Source organism: Doryrhamphus excisus, linkage group LG12, assembly GCF_037039965.1.
Source record: "Doryrhamphus excisus strain RoL-2023G ecotype Guam linkage group LG12, RoL_Dexc_Guam_v1.1, whole genome shotgun sequence".
Classification (NCBI taxonomy): domain Eukaryota; kingdom Metazoa; phylum Chordata; class Actinopteri; order Syngnathiformes; family Syngnathidae; genus Doryrhamphus; species Doryrhamphus excisus.
In genome coordinates, this window is record NC_136368.1 from 14,116,848 (window position 1) to 14,136,874 (window position 20,027).

At 40.5% G+C, this 20,027-nt stretch overlaps 1 protein-coding gene across 3 annotated transcripts in view; it reads right to left on the reverse strand.

The window, feature by feature from the left end:
• Window positions 1-15,567, reverse strand: part of usp9 (ubiquitin specific peptidase 9) — a 34,604-nt gene extending 19,037 nt beyond the window's left edge. For 2 of the 3 annotated variants that reach the window (XM_058081231.2, XM_058081226.2), the window contains exons 1-14: window positions 15,089-15,567; window positions 11,298-11,562; window positions 9,065-9,210; window positions 8,888-8,967; window positions 8,660-8,772; window positions 8,304-8,522; window positions 7,523-7,638; window positions 7,199-7,450; window positions 6,972-7,107; window positions 6,734-6,886; window positions 4,642-4,746; window positions 4,329-4,535; window positions 3,149-3,285; window positions 68-201 (exon numbers count right to left, since the gene is read on the reverse strand). In XM_058081231.2, coding sequence (XP_057937214.1) covers window positions 68-201; window positions 3,149-3,285; window positions 4,329-4,535; window positions 4,642-4,746; window positions 6,734-6,886; window positions 6,972-7,107; window positions 7,199-7,450; window positions 7,523-7,638; window positions 8,304-8,522; window positions 8,660-8,772; window positions 8,888-8,967; window positions 9,065-9,210; window positions 11,298-11,393 — 1,894 coding nt within the window. In that variant the 5' untranslated portion in view covers window positions 11,394-11,562; window positions 15,089-15,567. Of the gene's footprint in view, window positions 1-67; window positions 202-3,148; window positions 3,286-4,328; window positions 4,536-4,641; window positions 4,747-6,733; window positions 6,887-6,971; window positions 7,108-7,198; window positions 7,451-7,522; window positions 7,639-8,303; window positions 8,523-8,659; window positions 8,773-8,887; window positions 8,968-9,064; window positions 9,211-11,297; window positions 11,563-14,096; window positions 14,281-15,088 lie in introns of those variants that run through there. The other variant, XM_058081228.2, reaches the window with a different exon arrangement.
• Between the last annotated feature and the right edge of the window lie 4,460 nt (window positions 15,568-20,027).

Below are 20,027 nucleotides of genomic sequence, written 5' to 3' on the forward strand. Positions count from 1 at the left end.
AGACAAGTGTGAGACTGTTGGGTTACGCAACTTTTATGATAGCAGTATATTTGTCTCTAAAGCATACCTTTTGAGAACTGCCTCATTGTCTCCATGTAGGCTGACAGGTTCTCTGCTACCAGTGTGACCAGAGCGTGGTTATTTTGCAGCTGGTTGATAAGGTCATGGCGATAAAACACATGGGGATTTCTCTGGGTTTGACTGAAAAGTAAGCAGCAAGAAAAAAGGGTAATTGATACACAAGAGAGGGCATTAAAAACAGGAAGAGATGAGGCAGGAAAGCAGAGAACAAGGTCAGCTATTTGTTGATCACAAAAACATTTTTCCTCTCGCTCCCATTTGTTTTCATTAACAGCACAAAGAAAGCAGCTTTGGAGCATTTTTGTCTGTGTAACAAGACACTTTGATATCAATACATTTCCTGCCTTGCATCTAGGAAGAAAAACTGCACAAAAAAAGCACAAAATCAAAATTTGTTTAAAATCTGCTGCTGCTTTTATATGGAGATCACGCATCAGCGCTGTAACGAAAGATCAGACGAGGGCTATTCAACAGGCGGGACCTGTGAATGACATCACGCTGGCCTTGGAATTCAGTTCAAAACTTTAAAATGAACACCAGTTCAGCAAAATGCTTGCTCAAAATAATATGCATTTAAAAAGTCATACATGTGCATCACAAAAACGTTGGGCACAAAAAAGTCACCTCACAATCGTTTCAGTGTTTACATGTTCAGATGATGACTGATGTGACATGAGACCTCCAAAGTGAGCAAGAAGCAGAAAATACCTCTTCATTTATTTGTTATATAAGTGGTACAGACTTGTAATTTACCTGTGCTCTCACAATATGCATGTGTCTTAATCCGAATTTTACATTTCCACGCTTTCCAGTGGACATTGCTATCAGTCAACTTTGGCTTCTTGCCATCTTGCTGTAATGTGTGAACCAAAGTGGACAGGATAAAACAGCTTTGCGTGTGTGAAGTGCACACTTCAGCAAGGACAATTATGTTCCTACACGTTCAGAACAGAGGAAGAAATATGTTTTGAAGTGTTCTGTTGTTAAAAGCACGACAGATAAAAACTAGCTATACTAGCTTTGTGACCGCACCAACTAGCCAGATCTACTTTATTCATCACCAAAAACTGACCAGAACTCTGCTCATGGGATGAAGTGGGGGGAAAAGTCACTACACCGCTGATGAGGTCAATCAACTTCATATGAAAACACTCACGTTATTCCCTTCATAAAGTCAAATTCTCTTAATTTATGACTTTAGCCATTTGTGAGGTAAAAACGTGACTATAAAAAGGTTCTAAAAATGTGGTCCCTAGAGTAATATTTCGGTAAATAGGTGCAAGGCATGAAACAATGTCAATATTTGGCACTGGCATTAAGAGGGTCAGGGCTCCATCTTAAATGACACTATTTGTCTTGATACGAGGGCGGATTTGGGTGTTTAGTATAAAAGGCTGCTGATCAATGCTGGGGATAAAAATAGTTGATGGTAAGGTAAGGAAAAGCAGTGTGGATTCCATGTCAAACATGAACACTGGTTATAAAAACGGCACAAGACAAGTGCACTTTTATTTTGTTCGCATTGTGGGTCTCAACTTATGAAACAAAAGTGAGCACATCTTAGCAAGATGACTGAGGTGTAATCAAATCTCATTTAAGATGGAACCCCAGTAATAATTGGTGAAAGCAGGTTCAAGCCACAAACCTCTAATGATGTACATGTTAATACATAAATATATAAACAACACTTGTTTTTGCTTTGATTTTTCACAAGCTGCAATCAAAAGATCTAAAATGTTCTTTGCACAGACATTTTTCACACATCCATCAAGTGTGCAGTCAGCACTGTTTTGCCAAGATAATCCTTTCACCTCACAAGTGTGGCACATCATGATGCTGATTAGACAGCATAATTACTGCACAGTTTCCCCTTTGACTGGCTACAATGAAATGCCACTCAAAAATGTGCCGTTTTATCACACAGCACAACGCCAGAGATGTCAAGTGTTGAAGTAGCGTGTGATAGGTTTGCTAACTGTAGGAATGTTCACTGGAGTTATTGCCCATGCATCGAATGTTCCTTTCTCTACCATAAGCAGTCTCCAAATACTTTCCACAGAATTTGTCAGTACATCGCACCAGCCTCACAGACCACATGCAACCACAAAAGCATCTTTACTTTCAAGATTGTTTGAGATTACTGCTACAACAATCAGTATGCATAACCAAAGAATTTCTGCACAAACTGTCTGAAGAGAAGCTCATCTGCATGCTGGTCATCCTCATTGGGGTCTCGACCTGACTGCAGTTTGTCGTCCATACACAAATGCACACATTTGATGGTGTCTGGTACTTTGGAGAGGTGCTCTCACCCTGGTTAAATCACAGTTTTTACCGTTTTCTGATCTCTATGTTGTGGATCAAGTGACCTATTGTGTTATATAGTATGGACAACAAATATAAGTGCATTTAAATGCATGGCGATATATGTTGACAAGACCTTTATGCCCACTGCTGTGCGATTCATTCCCAGCTATCGCCTCATGTTGCAGCTTGATAATACACAGCCCCATGTTGTAAGGATCTGTACATAATTCCTTCAAGCTAAAAGCATCCCAGTGACTCCATCAAGTTTAACAATTGAAATGCTGAAATAATCATGCTGTATAATCAGCATCATGATATGCCATTATCTGTGAGCTGGATGGAATATTAGAAGTGCTCACGAACACAGATTCAGACAGTGTGAACACGATTTGTGTTCATAGAAAAGTTTTAGATCTTTGAGTATAGCTTACGAGAGAAAAAATGTGTTTATATTTTTGTTGAGTGTATTAACATGTCAAAGAGAAAGACTTGGACAGAACACAAAGTAGGTCGGCAGAACCCTGACACTGAACTTACCCCACTAAGCTCATTTGCATGTTAATTGGCATTTTCTTTCTGGAAAAACAACAGGGATGTATACTACATATTGTCTACAAGGGATTGCAAGAAAAACACTAACTTAAAGGAGTTTGGAGAACAATGTTTGTGCTGGCTTTTCTTGTGGTGCGTTTTAGTGCGTAGTCCAGGAAAAAAAACATGCTGGCCTGGTTACAGTAAGAATGAGCTGCCATAACCTCACCTTAAGTTCTGAGGAGCTTCTCCAAAAAGGCTACAGATTTCTCGGATTTGCTTGAGGGCAGGAATCACCCATTTGTCATTGGTTCGTAGTTCTTCTATGAACCGATCAATCCACTGGATCTTCTGAGTGTCTCTGTCCTATGAGTAAAAAGAAACAATCCCCATAAGTGTATAAAGAGTCTCATATAAAGGGAGTACAGTACAGCCCTTACATTTCAGCAAGCCTTTTTATTCCAGTAGATCTTGTCAAAGGAATAATACTCATATGGCTCACAATAGCGGTGTCTTGATACAGAGTTTTCCAGCATATTTAAACCAAATATAAACAGCAATAATGCAAAATTAATTCGTATTTTAATGCAATTTTAATTACTCAGAAAATTTTATTTTAGGTGTCTGACAGTAGTTTAAACTCATTCATGTCTCTCGAGTAGATCAAATTTATCAAGTAGAAGCACAACAGGAATTATGTATTATAGTAGCACTGATGTAATCAGCAGAAAGAGAATGACCCAAATGAGGTAGACCTCAGGAGACACTGCTTAGATACTCCAATTCCTTTTACCATTTACTCCCATCCACGCTATAAAATCCAAAAAGTGAGTACACGTTTTTTCAACTATACTGGCGAATCTGTCCGTGTAATTTCTCCGCCTGAGTCTGTCGCAGCGGGGTATTAGTTTAATTTTAGTTCCTGGTAACTATAGTTGATGGAACTAAAAGGTTCCTGTTGCCCTATGTATTTTGTATTTCCACCACATTAAAGCTCAGAGTTGTTTATTAATATCAAGCTGATATGTGAGGGAGTGGTATATTTCATTAAACAAACAATATTAGGTATAAAAAATGTTTAAAATGCAATTGTCTGGAAATAAAATATACAACAAAAAAGTGTTGCCGTCTCAAAGTCCTGTTCTGTATGTTACTGACTGGTGTGAAAAAGTTTTGTCCTGATTTATTTTTTGGCATGTTTGTCACACTTGAATGTTTCAGATAATCCTCTCTCGGCAAACAGGGCCATATAGTAGCTTTACGGGGTAACAAGCCTAAGCCTAAACACAACTCCAAAACACAACTGCAAAGTATATTGAAGTTTAATTTCTACATGTCCATGAAGATTTACTGTAGTATGGTTGGCGGAATGAGATTTTGCACCTCATTTTCCCTCTGGCAAAACGTACCTGTGAACAACTGTAATCCAGTATTTTGATGTGAGCACTAAGAGCTTGGTCCATTATGTCTACAGGCACGTCGTCGCTGTGGGCTAGGTTCCACAGCAGATTGAGGACCTTGTGGGCCATCACGCCGTCCTTGTCGTCCTCGGCCAGGCGGCGGATGAGTTCCAGCAGTTTTTCACGCTGCTTCTTGCTGGCATTCGTCCAGCTTGCCTGCAGGAGAAAACATATGCCAAGGGGTTAGTTAATGGCAGAACAATACTGTTATTACTAAATGAATATGTACACTACATACCACCCCATTGAGATACAAACCCACCTTAAAACAGTCAAAGAGATGATCAAGCTGCTCAGGAGAAAAATCCCACGCTAGCTTGGCCAGAAGATCGTGGACATTTTTTACAATTGCTTCGTGTTTGCCAGCCTGCAAATGTAGAGACACAGTTTTACAAACCTGGTGAGATTCCTAGGACGAACCTCTCATACAAAATCGGCAAATCTTGCAAGAATTACAAATATCCTAAATAGACATCAATTCAAGGAGCTTTTTTTTGTCACATGTTTTAAAAAAAGGGGATGGGTGAACTGTGAGTGAAGATGTGTGGCTAAACAGTGTATTCCTGTTAACATTAGCTGTCAGAAGCTACACACCTTATCAACTTTTATTAGGGGTGAAAGCGACTAATCTACGACATTGTTGTCTCAATTTATGTTACTATGAGCCAACTACATTGATCTGTGTTTGGCAAGTTGTCAGTAAGCAATCAATTGCATCAATACTAGAAAATAAAGCATTGGTGGCACAGCATGCTTTATATGGATGTGTTTGGGTTTGTTTGTTTTTTTTAGTACTTTTAATGACAGACGTTAAACATTACTCGATTCAGTCTGCATGTCGTGACATCATCGCCACGTGCCAGCAGAAAACAAAATGTAGCATGGCGGCTATCAGAGGACAAGCTGGCAAGCGGGGAAAAAGCATTACACTTGTCAAGAGCTGTTCTAAATTATTTGCTTGCTGTTTCTTGAATATGTAAAAGGTCAGACTAAAATACCACGGCAACACAACAAATCTCTCCAACCATCTACTAAGGTGCCATGGGATTGGTCTCACTGAAGACATGCAACCCGACAGTGTGGTTGAAAATCTGGGGTTTTGTGAAATTAGTTAAAACATTGGAGCCACGGTACTAGATACCAAGCAGATAACGACTGCTGGCTGGACGTGATGCACAAATAAAGGGTATGTGACCTCTCATCACATTGATATGAATATTGTAGTATTTTTTACAGAAGTTGCAGATACACCTACTGGTGGCACTTACTGTACTTAATGAAAACGAGAGCAGCAAAGGCTATCTGGTTCATTCAATCGGAGGTGTTGGTTGCACTTTATTCAAATAAAACGTGAACGCATTTGCCCTTAATTGTTGCTTACTTGTTTGTATCCACAATTTACACCTGATTCTCTTACAAAACAAACTCCAGAAACTCTTACAACGGAAATCTAGGAAACTTCACCAGCACTGTCTAGTATCAAGGTATTTTTTTTCAGTCACACTTGTTACATTTTTAGCTAAAGGTACCGAATCAATTTAATTTCCTGGCCTAGTTCTTTCTTTCAAAGATATTGTCCAGGCGAAAGCTAAAGTATTTTATTTCTATAAAAAAAAACATCACAATCAGACATTATTTTGACTTTTGTTCTGAATCAGGTACTCATTAAATCATTCACTGCCACAGGCGCCTTTTTCACAAAGGACGTTGACTGTCAAAGACCTCAATCGAAGTCTTTTGCTTTTTTCCACAGGAGCCACAGATCAAAGTCTGATGAATCTTGTGTGTGAATTTCAGACATGTAGGCAAGTATTTCTGCCCCAATAGGGGGCAACAGTTCTATTTTCCAGCTTGGAAGCAGCAACAGCTTGGATATGACTGAAGTTGCTGAATTGCGTGCTAACAGAAGGAAATGGCCAAAAATACAGGCAGTGTACACCGGCAGTTTGTCTAGCTGTGGATCTGTTGCGATCGCAAAAGATAGGGTGACTGTGACGCTGTTGTTGTTCGTCTATAAATAGTTTGGACACACACATCTGTAAATAGATTTTGTTTTATGTTCTAAATCTGTGAATAAAAGTAGTTTCTTATAAATTCAATATTCTGTGGATCTTCAAAGTTCAGCAAAAATGCTCAAAACTCTGGCAGTATGGTGCTTTTTCTGAAAAATGTCTGGCAGTCAATAAGTTAAGAATGGTTGTGAAGTTCATGAGACATACAATATTTATTTAGAAGAAGAGTTTATACCGGAGGAATGGCTCACTCACTCAGATTGCTGTAAGGACTGTGATGTCCGTGATGCGGGCCAACTCAAACTACAGTGTTGTGAAATCATAATCAACACAACATTTTACCTGTGCTGCCCAAATGTTGTCGAGATCCTGCATTGTCAGCGCTTTCTCTTTGATAACGAAGCGAAGGATCTTCTCCAGTTTCTCGACATACTGAGGCTGATGTAAACTGTCCCGCAAGACGATGGACAGGATGTGGTTCTGCTGGATCCACTCCTGAGGAATAGCATTAAATACAGGTAAATACAGACAATGGTGAAATTGATGTGCAAAGTTTTAGAAACCAGGCTACTGAGCTCACCGCCATCCGCTCTGCTGTCAGCCATTCATCCTCCTCTGGGTTATGCCGATGAGTGTAGTAGGACACACTGGATATCACCTTGTTAACTTCATTTAGTGCATTCATTTTGCCGTTAAAAGAAGAAATTTGCAATAACCTGAAAGAAAAAAGTTTATTAACAGGATTGGTTGGTTGACAGGATCATTTGAGTAATAATATGTCCCATTGTCTGAAAATCACATCCTCACCTAAGAATCATTTTTAACCTAAAAATCTCTAAATTCTTCACAGTCTCCTCCTGCCCCGGTACGCGAGATGCAAGGTTCTTCAGAGACTTGATTATCATGGACAGTGCGTCGTTTTTGGCTTCATTCTTGGCCTCTTTCTTCAGCTCCTCATCGGTGAGGTTCTCCAGGAACTGGGGTACCATTTCGATGACAGGGAGGAAGTACTTCTTCACTGTGTGCAATGTGAGGAACTCATAACACTGGCCAAAAGGCCTGAAATAAGAGAAGGGGAAAATTAAAAGCAAGGACAGTCTTTGATGAAGCCTCATTAATACACGCGCTTACTTGATAAGTGCAGCGATGATCTGGACGTTCAGTGCTTGGCCACTCATGAAGCGATCGTGCAACATTTGAAACCCGTTTAACGTGCCAAATTTATTTATTAAGTCCACCAACCAGCCCTGGAATTGATGAAACGAGAGGGAAGGCTATAATCGACTGGTTCCGCAACACAAAATTAGGTGATGTACTACATTAGCAGACCTGCCAACCTTGAAGAAATGAAAACAATTATTATCTTTTTAACATACAACAATAGCTCCACATCAGGTTTGCGTGTGTGACGTGATATCAGCTCTGTGCGCAAACAGCTCTTGTTTACTATTGAGCTTATCAGCATGCTTAGACGCTCGCAAATGATGGTAATTAAAAGGCGTGTTAATGCAGGAGAACTAATCAACGTGTTACAGCAGTCATTTTTTGCAAGTGTTGATCCAAAATCAGAGAAGGCATTAGTGGAGGTGAGCTTTAGGCACCACTGAACGAAATATCTACACATGAGAAATAAAGTTCTACAAGCCAACCAATAACAGCCCTTAATGTCCCTGAAGCTAGGTTTTGTGACCCCAGAGGTGCTCGTTAAACTACACAGGATTCTGTGCAGGCAGAAACAAGGAACACAGGATTATCCAGGTTACTTAACTCAAAACTGGAACCAGTGAGATACAACAATGTGTGTATCTGCAGAGGCCCAACGAATACAGGCATATTCAAGTGTCAATGCTTGACGGGTATGAAATGTGCGTACATGTTGGCAAGTCTGCATTAGCATTAGCTTTGATATAACCTTCGGCGAGCGTGGGTCCGGTGGTCGGGCGTAGAGGTCGTCGTCGGCCAACTGTGCTCCAGCAGGGACACTCTCAGAGGGCCGCGTGCCATTGTAGATGTGGAACTTGCAGTGGGGGTTGGTGGCCATGGCCAGAAGCTCCAGTAGGGGGAACCAGTCCTGAGAGAGCTTGGCCACACACAGCTCCACCAGGCGATGTGTGTTATTGATGATACACCTCTGTGGATGTGGACAGTGGATACATAGAGGATTACCAAAATATATCCCACAGGGAATACTCAATTGTGAATGATGCTGTACATGTATATGAAGTTGTTCAACTTATCACTCAAATTTGACAATTCAAAAATACTAACATGAATCTCAAACTTCCAGCCGCTAACTGCCTCATCTGTCAGGATCTTTGTGAATGAGATAGTCAGACCATCTCGGAAAAACCTCTGACAGGCTTCACACTTCACATCTAGGCCTGCAAAAAAACGAATACCACTGTTATTTACTACAATAATCACAGTGAGCTATTGCACACTGGCAATGGCTGTGCACAGTTTATAGCAGCATATTGCTATTATAGCCATGACTACCTTTTTTACTGAGGTCTATAGCAGCCTCCAAGAGGACTTCTAACTCTCCTTTTGGCAACACTGGAACGACCCAACGAGGCCTGGGAGGAAGCAGAGCAATCAACAGAAATCCCAACAGATGCTAAGAGCAATAGGACTCTTGCCTTCCATGTAGTGATGTGACGCGAGTGTGTCTACCTGTTGATCATGTCATCTAGCTTGGCTAGGTCAGTGTGGGGGAAGGCGGGCTCCTCCTCTTCTAGCTGGGGTGGCCCATCCCCTTGTCCATGCTCACCTGGGGGGCTCACTGGAGAGTTCTCATTAGATGAGTTAGGAGATGATGTCTGCAACATAAAACAATCAAAATTAGCATAGAAAAAGTCACATATGAAAAATCATACATGTCAGAAACAGCAATGACTGAGTATGACCTAGTGCTAACAGATTCCCTTAATTCTCCCCATTTCTGATTCAGAAATAGTTTATTGCCATTGTGGTGCAGGTTACATAACTAGGATTTTTTTTGCAGCTGGAACCAATTATTATAAATTTGTGCATTAGTAGATACATAACAGCTTGTTACCTCTAATTCTGAAGCTAATTATTTTTAATCTGGCATTAGCAGGCATACAATAATTTGTAAACTCAATTTTCAGCCATTTTCACCAACATCCTGTTGCAATAATATGGGACAATCCCGGAAGAGCGCGCTGCTTTGACAAAGACTCGAACAGAAAACTGGGAAAGGTATGGATCCCCGTTCATCTTTCTCCAAAGACCTGTGATGACTGCAAACGTTCATATGCATGCTAGGCCAGTAGCTGATGAGGTCACATGGAGAAACAGTGCACCATTGCTCTGCCGGACAAAATGGTCTTATGAATACATTTTATTAGCATATATGTAAATGAGGAGTTTGGCAAGTAATGCATCTTCACTGGGAAAAATTAGCTGCGTTATATTAGGTAGATTTTTTGCTAGTTCTCATGAAAACGATCCGTGCTGGACCCTTTCTTATTTTGAATTTCTTTCAAAGGCAAAAAATAACAAAAACTCGTTACTTCCTGTTAGCATAAATTATGGAAGCCAACTGAATGTTTCCTGTTTGGACAAAACAGAACTCAAGGGGTACTCATTTAAATTCCATTGGAGTATGACAAGGACTGTTGTGCGCATGTGTTGGACCAGGCTGAGGCACCTGCTTCCCCACTTACGGTGAATGTAGACCTTAGCAGGTGCAAGAGCAGGTGTATCTCCACCTTAAAGGCAACAAAGCTATGCCAGTCAGTACAACAGGCAGCCAATGTGAGTGACAAATATGAAATGTGGGGGTGTGTGTGTGACGGCTCCTTCTGCTTGGCTGACCTACATATACAGCTTGCCTCTCACGTATCACCACAGCTCATCAACGTGCGAGCGCGCGCGCGCACACACACACACATCCCTTATCCATCACTCAGGAGGCTCTCTGTTCATTGATGCCTCATCTTCACTTTTTCCCCCCGCTTTCCGCTCCCCTCACCCCTTTCCTTTCATCACCCTGGGCATCTGTGTGTGTTTCTGTGGGGTGGGGAGTGAGCTATGTCTGTTAAAAACCTGTGTGCTGCAGTGTCTGGAACTAGGATGGGCATTTCTAGAAATGTATTTAATTATCTGGAAAAGTAATAATATCCTCATTCTTGCAAAGATTGTTTTTTCCCCCAATAGTAATTCAAATGTGATGTACTCCCCATTAAGAGAGTGCCATGACTTAAAGACCGAAGCTACCTGTGCATTTGTGCTCTCATCAATTTAAAAAAAAACAACCATTGTTGCCGAATAGCATTCTAAATATTTTAAATGCCTCCTTTCTGCACAACATGACAAAACTGTAAACATACGGGTACCTTTGCAGCTGCAAAGCATCATAGCCGATGAAGAAAACAGATTTTACCTGTCAGCCAAGTGGGCAACCCCTTCCATGAAGATAATTTTGGAGTTTTCTTATTTTTAGACTTGATAACCTGGAGAGCTATGTCTCACCATCATACAATGTTCTACTCTGAAAAGGTAAGGGCTGAGGCAATGATTAATCATCGATAATCGACAACTATTGTGGTATCCAATTTTTTAATCTAAAAATGTAAACACCCTCCCATTTCATTTTTTAATTTCCTTAGTTATCCATAAAGCAAACCTCTTGCCTTTGTGTTTTAGTCATAACAAGGTATTCATACACTTTGACTATAAAAAACATGGATGGACTTTTTTTTCTATTCTGATGTTGCAGACCAAACCATCATAATGATTTGGTCCATTTAGGGCCTAACCAATTAATCAAAACACATGTCATATTAAGCAAAAAAAATACTGGTTAATAAAATTGTACAAAGAACAAAAAAAAATCAAATTTACAATTTGGCCCTGAGGTAGTCGGTGGCTCAAGGCTTACCTGGTTCTGTGGCAACGGGGGTTGGCTCTGAGTATCAGGCGCCTGGCCCTGGCTGTCGTTGCCCCCCACCGGAGAGCCACGCGTGGTGGCCGTCATGCTCGCCACAGGACAGATCTTGGCAATCTTGGCCTCTTTTACGCAGCGCTGACCAGGAGGGAAATCAAAGCCACCTCAGCCGTAGAGCGGAGGGAAGAGAGGCCAAACACGCGAGAGGGAGACACGAGCACCTGGAGATCTGGATGGACCGCTGAGACCATTGCATAACCTGCGGTACAGGGGGAGAACGACAAAGGGAATGATTAATCAGCATGCTAGCATTTGCAATAAATACGCAAAAAAGACTGAGCACATAAAATTGTATAATAAAAGACGGTCATTGTCTAGTTTTACATGTATATACCAAGCAACTTATTAGGCTATGCCCCCCTGGAAGGGTGAGGTTTCATTGAGGCCTACGAACGACTTAGTATTAGTGCTTTCATGCATTGCCTGCATGCATGGAATTCATGCTTAAACAATACACAAGCCTCCAGCTAGGTGGCAGCAGTGCTCAAACTAGAAGTACACAAGAATACCTGGGGGCACAGCAGGCTTAGGATGAGAGATTGTCAAGTTTCTCACAAGGAAAGGCAAGGAAAACAAGTGACGATAGCTGGAATTACGAGATGAGGAAATATGCTGAAACATACATAACCCTTGGGCTTACCGTGAATACAGTAGGAAAGCCCGCTGTGTGAATTTACACATTTTTCTCTGTTATTGAGACTCAAACAGACTGAGCAGTCCAATTTAAATGTTACACACCGAGTTAGTTAAACTTCCATCCATCCATTTTCTATCCCTTGTCCTTATTAGAGTTGCGGATAAGTAGCAGCCTACCCCAGCTGAATTAGGGCAAGAAGCGGTATGTATATAAAAACAACCATTCACACCATTGGACAATTAAGCAATTTAGAGTCGCCAAGTCATCTTACAAGTACATTTTTGGAATGCGGGGGAAAAAGCCAGAGTATCTGGGAAAAACCTGTGTCCATGGAGAACATGCAAACTCCAGAGAAGTGTTGCAACGGCAATATGAGCCAAGATGTCCCGACTGTGTGGCCAACATGCTGGCTAATAGGCCCACCTTCAGACTGATTTAATAAACTCCATTTGGAAATTGTAAGTTTTTGCAGGTGTATTAATCTGTTTTGGTTATCAGATGGTTGTACGCAGAATGCTGGTGCCAGCACTTGCAGTTCACCTACACATACACTTATCTGATAAATATCAGGTTCTTGAAAGTATTTCAATTCAGCAGGGTGTGTGGAAAAATGTCTTTCCCTGGAGGGGCATGACAGAAAATGATTAAGAACCACTGACTTAGAACATACAATGTGACTTAAAGACAAGCTTGTCTCACTAGCCGACATATTTAGTCCATAACGAGCCTAAAAATTGAATATAGCATGACATAACACAAAAACAGAACATCAATTATCAAATTCAAGTGAAATCTCAGTAAACAAATCCATCCCAAGTACACACAAGAGACACGTCACAAATGTCAATGCTGTCTATGAAGAACTGTTGTTAAACAATTACAATTTAATCACCTAATCATGCAATGGGAACATTTAATTTAGACTCTTGAATGGAAGAGTTGTGGGTGCTGTGCCTTGCTCAAGGATACTAGGGGTGTCACGAGACACTCGGTTCACAAGACAATCCACAAGATTGGGTCTACGAGAACACAACGAGACTTTAACTTTACTTTCAACAAAAAAAATTAATACATTCTACTACGTTACAGTTTCTGCACGCTACTGGCCCAGAAGTATAGGTAAAAACTATCAAAAAGGAAAAAAAACTTCAAACACAACCCTCCTTGGTCCAAAACAATTACTGAGACTACAGGCTATTAACCTAGCATGTGAACAATGTAAATAACCAAATGAGCCTCTGATCAAACATTAAGGTAAGCGACTTTAAAAATGTAAAACGTGTTGCAAAATTGCTATAAACAAACAAAAGGCATACCATATGTATTGTTAGGTCAACCACCTGCTGTAAAACTCCAGTTAAATATTAAGGTTAGTGATATTAGCAAGTGGCGTGTATTGGTCATATTGTGTTTTAACAGTCATGTGAAGCTTTTGCATACTGGCCCAGAGTCACAAGATTTGTGTATTTATGCCACCCGGTGAAATCAGTAATAAATTGACATTGAGCCTAATATAAAACTTAATAATAATAACAGAAAAAGGAGAAATAGACATTGTTACATTGTTAGACTCCGAGCAAATGTTAAGGATAGCAACTTTGGCAAAAAAAAGGCAGGTAAAAACTCGCCTTAAAGAAGAAACCTCAAACTGAAACTAAACAATTCCTTTCAAGAATACATTGGAGGGCATTGGAGGTCCAAAACATCCCTCTAAACATTAACAAAACAAAAAAACAAAACAACAACAGTTAACACGTTAGCAAATTTGGCCACCGACATTAAAAAGTCTTATATGGTCTTGCTTTGTATTTATGGCCTATTTATACATTTTCTAAGAGGCTAGCACATTCTACAGACCCCCACCTGCTATTGGAATATGTTGAGCAGCCCACCTGACTTCCCAGCTAGGCTTTTTCTAGAACAAACTTCATGTTGGGTGCAACTGCGGTCGGCCTTTGGAGAACTGAACCGGCTTTACAACATTCGTGCATTTACACCACCTAGTGAATCGGTATCGAATTAAACGTCCATGACAGCGAGCGATGACAATACTTCAAAACAAGCTGTATTATTGGTAGTAATAACAAATGTCTTACATTGTTAGCCGCAGAGTAAGCAAATCGTGCAAAAAGGCGATCCACCCATAAAAACAGCCGAGCCGCGGACTCGTCGGGAGGCCTTGTCGTCAAAAGCGAATTGCGTTGAGACGTGCAGGCCTCATCATCACTTCGGCTCCGGGGCCTTACATTACGTTAACCGTCCCCCTACCTAAAAGATATACCACCATGTGAGATATTATATTTATTCAGTGGGACTAACAGCTGCTGAAAACAATACAGCTTGGATTTAACTCTTCGGTCGTTCATCCCGGTTGACCGAGGTGTGCTTCAACAGAGTCGCCATTTCCCCCTAGTTAGCCACGGACGTGCTAAGCGACTGTGCTAGGCGTTAGCTTAACGTCCCGAGTTATGCTAACCCGTTCTATTTTGACAAGCCCGTACGACTCAACATGTCACCATTTTGTTCAACCTGTGTGCAAATTCACACCCATGATGAAACGTATATACACCCTAGGAAATATGCGAATAACATAAGAGCACTTGTATTTATAAAACGCATCAGGAGTCGTCGTCTATTTCCTGAAATCTCACAGTACTTGTATCATCCCACAAACCCAAGTTTAACTTAAGTGGCCGATTCGCTTGTTCAGTTTATATAAAATGAGCAAGATGACATTTGAAACATACATTAAAAAGTATTTCTTTCTCAAAATCAATTTCGACACATTTACAAACATTGTTTCCCCTCATCTCAGTTGGTAGATAGCGTCGACAGTTGACTTGATTGGCTAGCGCTAACATGTTGGGCTCCACAATTAGCATTTAAATAAATCTAAAAACACCGGCTGTGACGTTACCACTAATGAACTGCACTTTTAATCACCTCGACATTCATAAAGGAGTGGCGGCGAGGCATCGGGGTGACTTGGGACAGGAAAATGCATAACTAAATGCAAGAGTAGATAGCTTACTAGCTAAGCTAACAATCCTCGTCTATAGCGTACAGTGCTAGTTAGCTAACAACTCACCAGGAATTTGATAGGACTTCCCCTCCTCTATTGCCAGGTTACGTCCAAGCCTTAAGCGGCTGTGTCGTGGTGATATATTATAAAAACGTGGGCCTGGGTAAGTGACGGCTTCTCGCAGATGGGGGGACACCGAAAGAGCTCTCTTTAATTCCGACGTTTCTCCCCGACTGTTCGCTTCTGGGTGTTTTTCCTGCGTCACCGGCGCAGTATCAGCCCCCTGACTGACTGACTCTCGACAAAATTTGTGGGGCTTGTCACTTGGCTCCCAAGACAGTCACACTCCGCACAAATACAACTTGAATCAACATGGCGGAAGCGCCAGCCGCTCCGTTTTAAAATAGGCCAAAAGACGAGCGAGCAAGTCCAAAAGCGTCGGCCTCGTCCGTAGTGGAGATATTGCGGAGGAGCTGCCCCCCTTCAAGTCAAACACTATCAGCTGAACGGAAAGTGCATTTAACTGCTCCCGATTCTGGTTGGGTTTGAGTAAGTGATGTGTCTTTCACGAACGATCTGACTCTGTGAGCCGACTCTATGTGGTCAACAACGGGAACGGACTGCTTTCAGTAAACGAGCATTATTCCCGTCTCGTTTTTTGTTCAAGTCGCATGTAATTGGTCAAAAAGCGTGCTGCAGCGTGTGTCGACATTGTGTGTGTGTTGGGGGGTGCACACGCAGTTGTGAGCACACAAACAAGAGGTATGGTGTTTACAGTGAAAGAACTACAGTGAAAGGACTACAGACCAATAAGGTGAGGACAATGAACAGCAGGAAACAAAAGCTGAAGCAGTTGTTTCTGAATGCCAATATTGACTAAAGACAAGCAAATCTGTTACCTGAATGCTGCTTTGTCTTTTAATCTCACACATTTAAATTTATATTTTGTTATGCTGTTTCACTGAATCATTGCATTTCTCTGTACATAGCTGAACCTTGTACATACAAATTGGACCATTGTGTCTACTTTGTTTGTTGCAATCTGTTCCATTTAACCAAGTAATTAACCATGTAGATAATTCACATGAACGGAATTATCCGAGTCATTTGGATGAAAGAACCGGCTCTTTTTAGTGAGTAGAGACAATCTAACCGGCTCTCTTAAAACAATTGACATTCCCATCACTAGTTTCACTCGAGTCCGCCACGAAATCCAACTCCATATTTTCACTAAAACACAGTGGCTCTGAGTTCAGCCATTGGGTCGAGGTCACGCCCACTTCACTTTGATGGTGCGTTCAATGATGCTTTAAAGTCTTCAATTCAGTGTTGTCAGTAGTTTTTACTCCAGAGGGTGTCCATGTTATTAGAATGATATATGTTCTTTTTTAAAATTTTGTTGGGCTCAGCAGATGGACATTTGCCTTGAGAGCTACAATTTCTTAAATTTAGATGCTCAAAATGTTCACAATTGTAGTACAGTACTTTAGTCTAAACTAAAAAAAATAAACAAAACCTTGGTGGCAACTTTATGTTGTCTGGTTTGCATTCACACTTCTATTTTTGTCAACTGACTAAATGCTACTACTAAAAGTCGCTTCTCAAAAATATTACTTCTTCCAGGTCACATACCCACATAGGACTTTCTATGGTAGATTTTTTTTTTACCAGCTAAGACACAGAGGGTATACATTATATAAAGAGGTTCATTTATTGAAAAGAGCCAGGCATGTTTAAGTACTGTTATGCACACATGCTTACATGTAATGCTAATTTTAATTTTTTGCACTGTTGGGTGATATGACATCATATCCACTGTTTTCGTCGGGTGGTACAGTCCGTGTTCCCACTTGCCTTACTCAGCACTGAGTCCACTAGCAGGCGCACCAACCCCCCCCCCCAAAAAAATTATATTATACGTGTCAACGTAACCTATCATGCTCATCAAAATGGCCCTTGAATCCTTTTCCTTGGTCGAAAAAGTTTGGACACCCTGTATTATTCACTCGTCACCTGGAAAACTTCCATTTCATTATGTGTACTTGCAGCATTGCTATCATGCTTGTTCTCGTCGTTTGTGTGAGTTTTTGGCATTTGTAGTGTTTGTTTTTTATTCTTGAGCAATTATTTAATTGCAGCATTTTTTAATGTTTTTTTTCTTTTCTGGTTTTGGAGTGTTTGGACAATGCAGTGCATTTCCCCCCCCATTAGCCACCATACTATTGCAATCGAAACATCAGAAGAACCTCTGAACACAACTTTCAAAATGACTGCTTTGTCCACTCTTTGTTGATTTGAAGCTTTTAAAATGTAAAGTGATATATAAATGAAGTAATAACGTTGGTAACATATTGAGGTTTATACGGATGTATCCAAGACAGAACAGGAATAGCTTTACTCATCCCAGATACAAATATAGTGTCATTTTCTTAAGTTTGTCAGACAAAGGGAACTGACTGGTAAATACACATAAAGGGATGTTTGTGTAAGCCTAAAATACAGCAAAGCTGAAATAAAAAGCATCGTCAAATCAAAGTGCCAAAAGACATGGTGTGGAATGTGGGGAGAGAGGAAATAAAAGGCAAGTGGTGTATAAAGTAATGAGAAAGCATTAGAATGAGAATGCCATTGTACCTAGAACGAGGTGTGACTACTTCAAAGGAAACAATAGAACATGGCATATTAGAATGCCCAAACATGACAACTCATTGGGGCGCTATGGGGGGAGAAGAATAACAGTTTGGCGATGGAGGTAAGTGCACCTAAAAGCCAGAGGTTGAGATCGATGCAAATAGTCATGTTATCAATACCAGGGTAGTATCAGTGTATGAGCAATACAGTGGGAGTATAAAAAAGTGAGATCAATATTTTTCAGTTCTCTTCTGTGTCTGTGAATATTATAATTGATTGCATTGCGTTTTCTTCAATGTATATTTTAACAAACTCCCAGTCTCCCAACTGGCCTGGGAATGCCTCGGGATGCGCCAGGAGGAGCTGGATGAAGTGGCCACGGAGATGGAAGTCTGGGTGTCCCTGATTGGGTCACTACCCCCAACAACCCGACCTCGGATAAGCGGTAGAAGATGGATGGATCTTGGGACACTGGAGTGTTTAGTTAGTTTTAAGCCTATATTGCAAAAATAATAACTATTCTTTTAATTGTTACATTGTCTAATATTTGTTTATTAAATATTGTTAAATAGTTCTCAAATTAGTGTGTTGATATAAGTATTATTTTTTTGTCCAATGTTTTATTCTGATTATAATAAAAAAAATTGAAAAGCATAAGTAAAGAGGTATCAGTTTAAAGGCCTATATTTACTTCCTGTTGGATAGATACTAACATTTGTAGCATTGCCCACAATTACTAAAATAAAAGCTGCTTCCCAACCGCTTATAACCTCTTCCATCCAGTTGATGGCAGTAATGCACCTCTAATAGCTGGTTTTCAAACCGTCAACAAACTCATAAGAACCTGTGCAGCACGTTTTGGGATATTTTACGCATTATATATTTTTGTTGAGTCCTCAAACCAGGTCCTATTCAATTATGTTTACAGCTGGAACATAAGCATTGCATGTAAGCACATTATGTGTTGCTAACCTGTTTATCCTCGCCACTCCAGCGCCGTTGTAAAAAAACAAAAAGACTGCAAAATGAAAGTTGACAGCAACAAACGACCTAAATCACACTTAAACTATGTCGGATGGCAGCGTATCTACGGCGGAGATCTCTTTAGGGATCGTGTCGTTTGTGTGCGAACCCTCGTCTGCTTTCGGCGACTACAACAACAACGATTTCATATAAAGGTGCCTTTACTGGACTCTTTCAAGTCTGTGATGTTAAAAGTGCGTATTATCTTTATGTGCATTCGGGCGAGAACACAGACGTGTTTGTGGACCTCCCGTAGATTCTAGTAATAAACTCCGATTAGTATATACTTTCATACCGCGCTCTTCTTTACATTGTTAAATGTGAGAACTAAACAATGATTTTTTCACAGGGCGCAGCCATCTTGGTTATCCAACATCCGAGGTGCATTGAAAGCAGCACGGATGAATAAGTAGAAATCACAAATACTTTACAATGCAATCAAAGCCCCACGCATACAGCATAACATTTCAACTCTAAAGAGGGACAGACTAAACAGATATTGGACTTAAAGCACAATAAAGTATGTTGTCATGAACATCACCAATATTCCCAAACATTAATGGGCATGTTCATCAGGTGAAAATGGCTTGTGAGAAGAAATTTGGGGGGTGGATAATCATCACACTAAATTTTAATTAAACTTTGGAGTTTGGATTAAAACCATAGTGTTTTAACTAACCTTTCCTTAGAGTAACATAGGGCACAATCTGTATTTGGCTGCCCTCTTTTGCATTCTTTCCATCCTTCGTTTCTACTTTATCTTAGTTTTCAGAGCACTGTACGAATGAGTTGTTTTATGATAGCTTGCAACTCTTAAACCTTTACTGTTTGGAAGTCCTATACCAGGTGAACCATTTTGCCAAGTGAGTCAAAGTAGTTGTAGCCGTAGGTTGATGAAAGCAATTTTTGTATAACTGATATAGTTACACAAAATAAAAAAATGTTAAAAAATTTACAAAATCCCAGGCAAGTCTAATGTTACATATTGCTTATCCTCATTAGGGTAACATGGGATCAGGACTATCTCAGATGACTTTGGGACGAGAGGTGCAAATCAATAACAGGACACTTACAGACAACTCTGGACAATTAAGAGTCTCCAGTTAGCCTAACATGTATGCTTTTGGGGATGTGGGAAGAAGCTTGAATAGCCAGAGAAAACCCACACAAACTCCACACCAAGAATCAAGCTCAGATTCCCTGACTATTAAGGGTAACCGCTACCCTACTGTGCTTCCTTCCCAAGCAACAGTTATACAATAATTTTGTTCTCTACAAAGAAAGATCCTCACTCTGACTACTTACCAGGCGCTATGATCTTCCTGTGAATGGCATGACATCATTGCTTTCT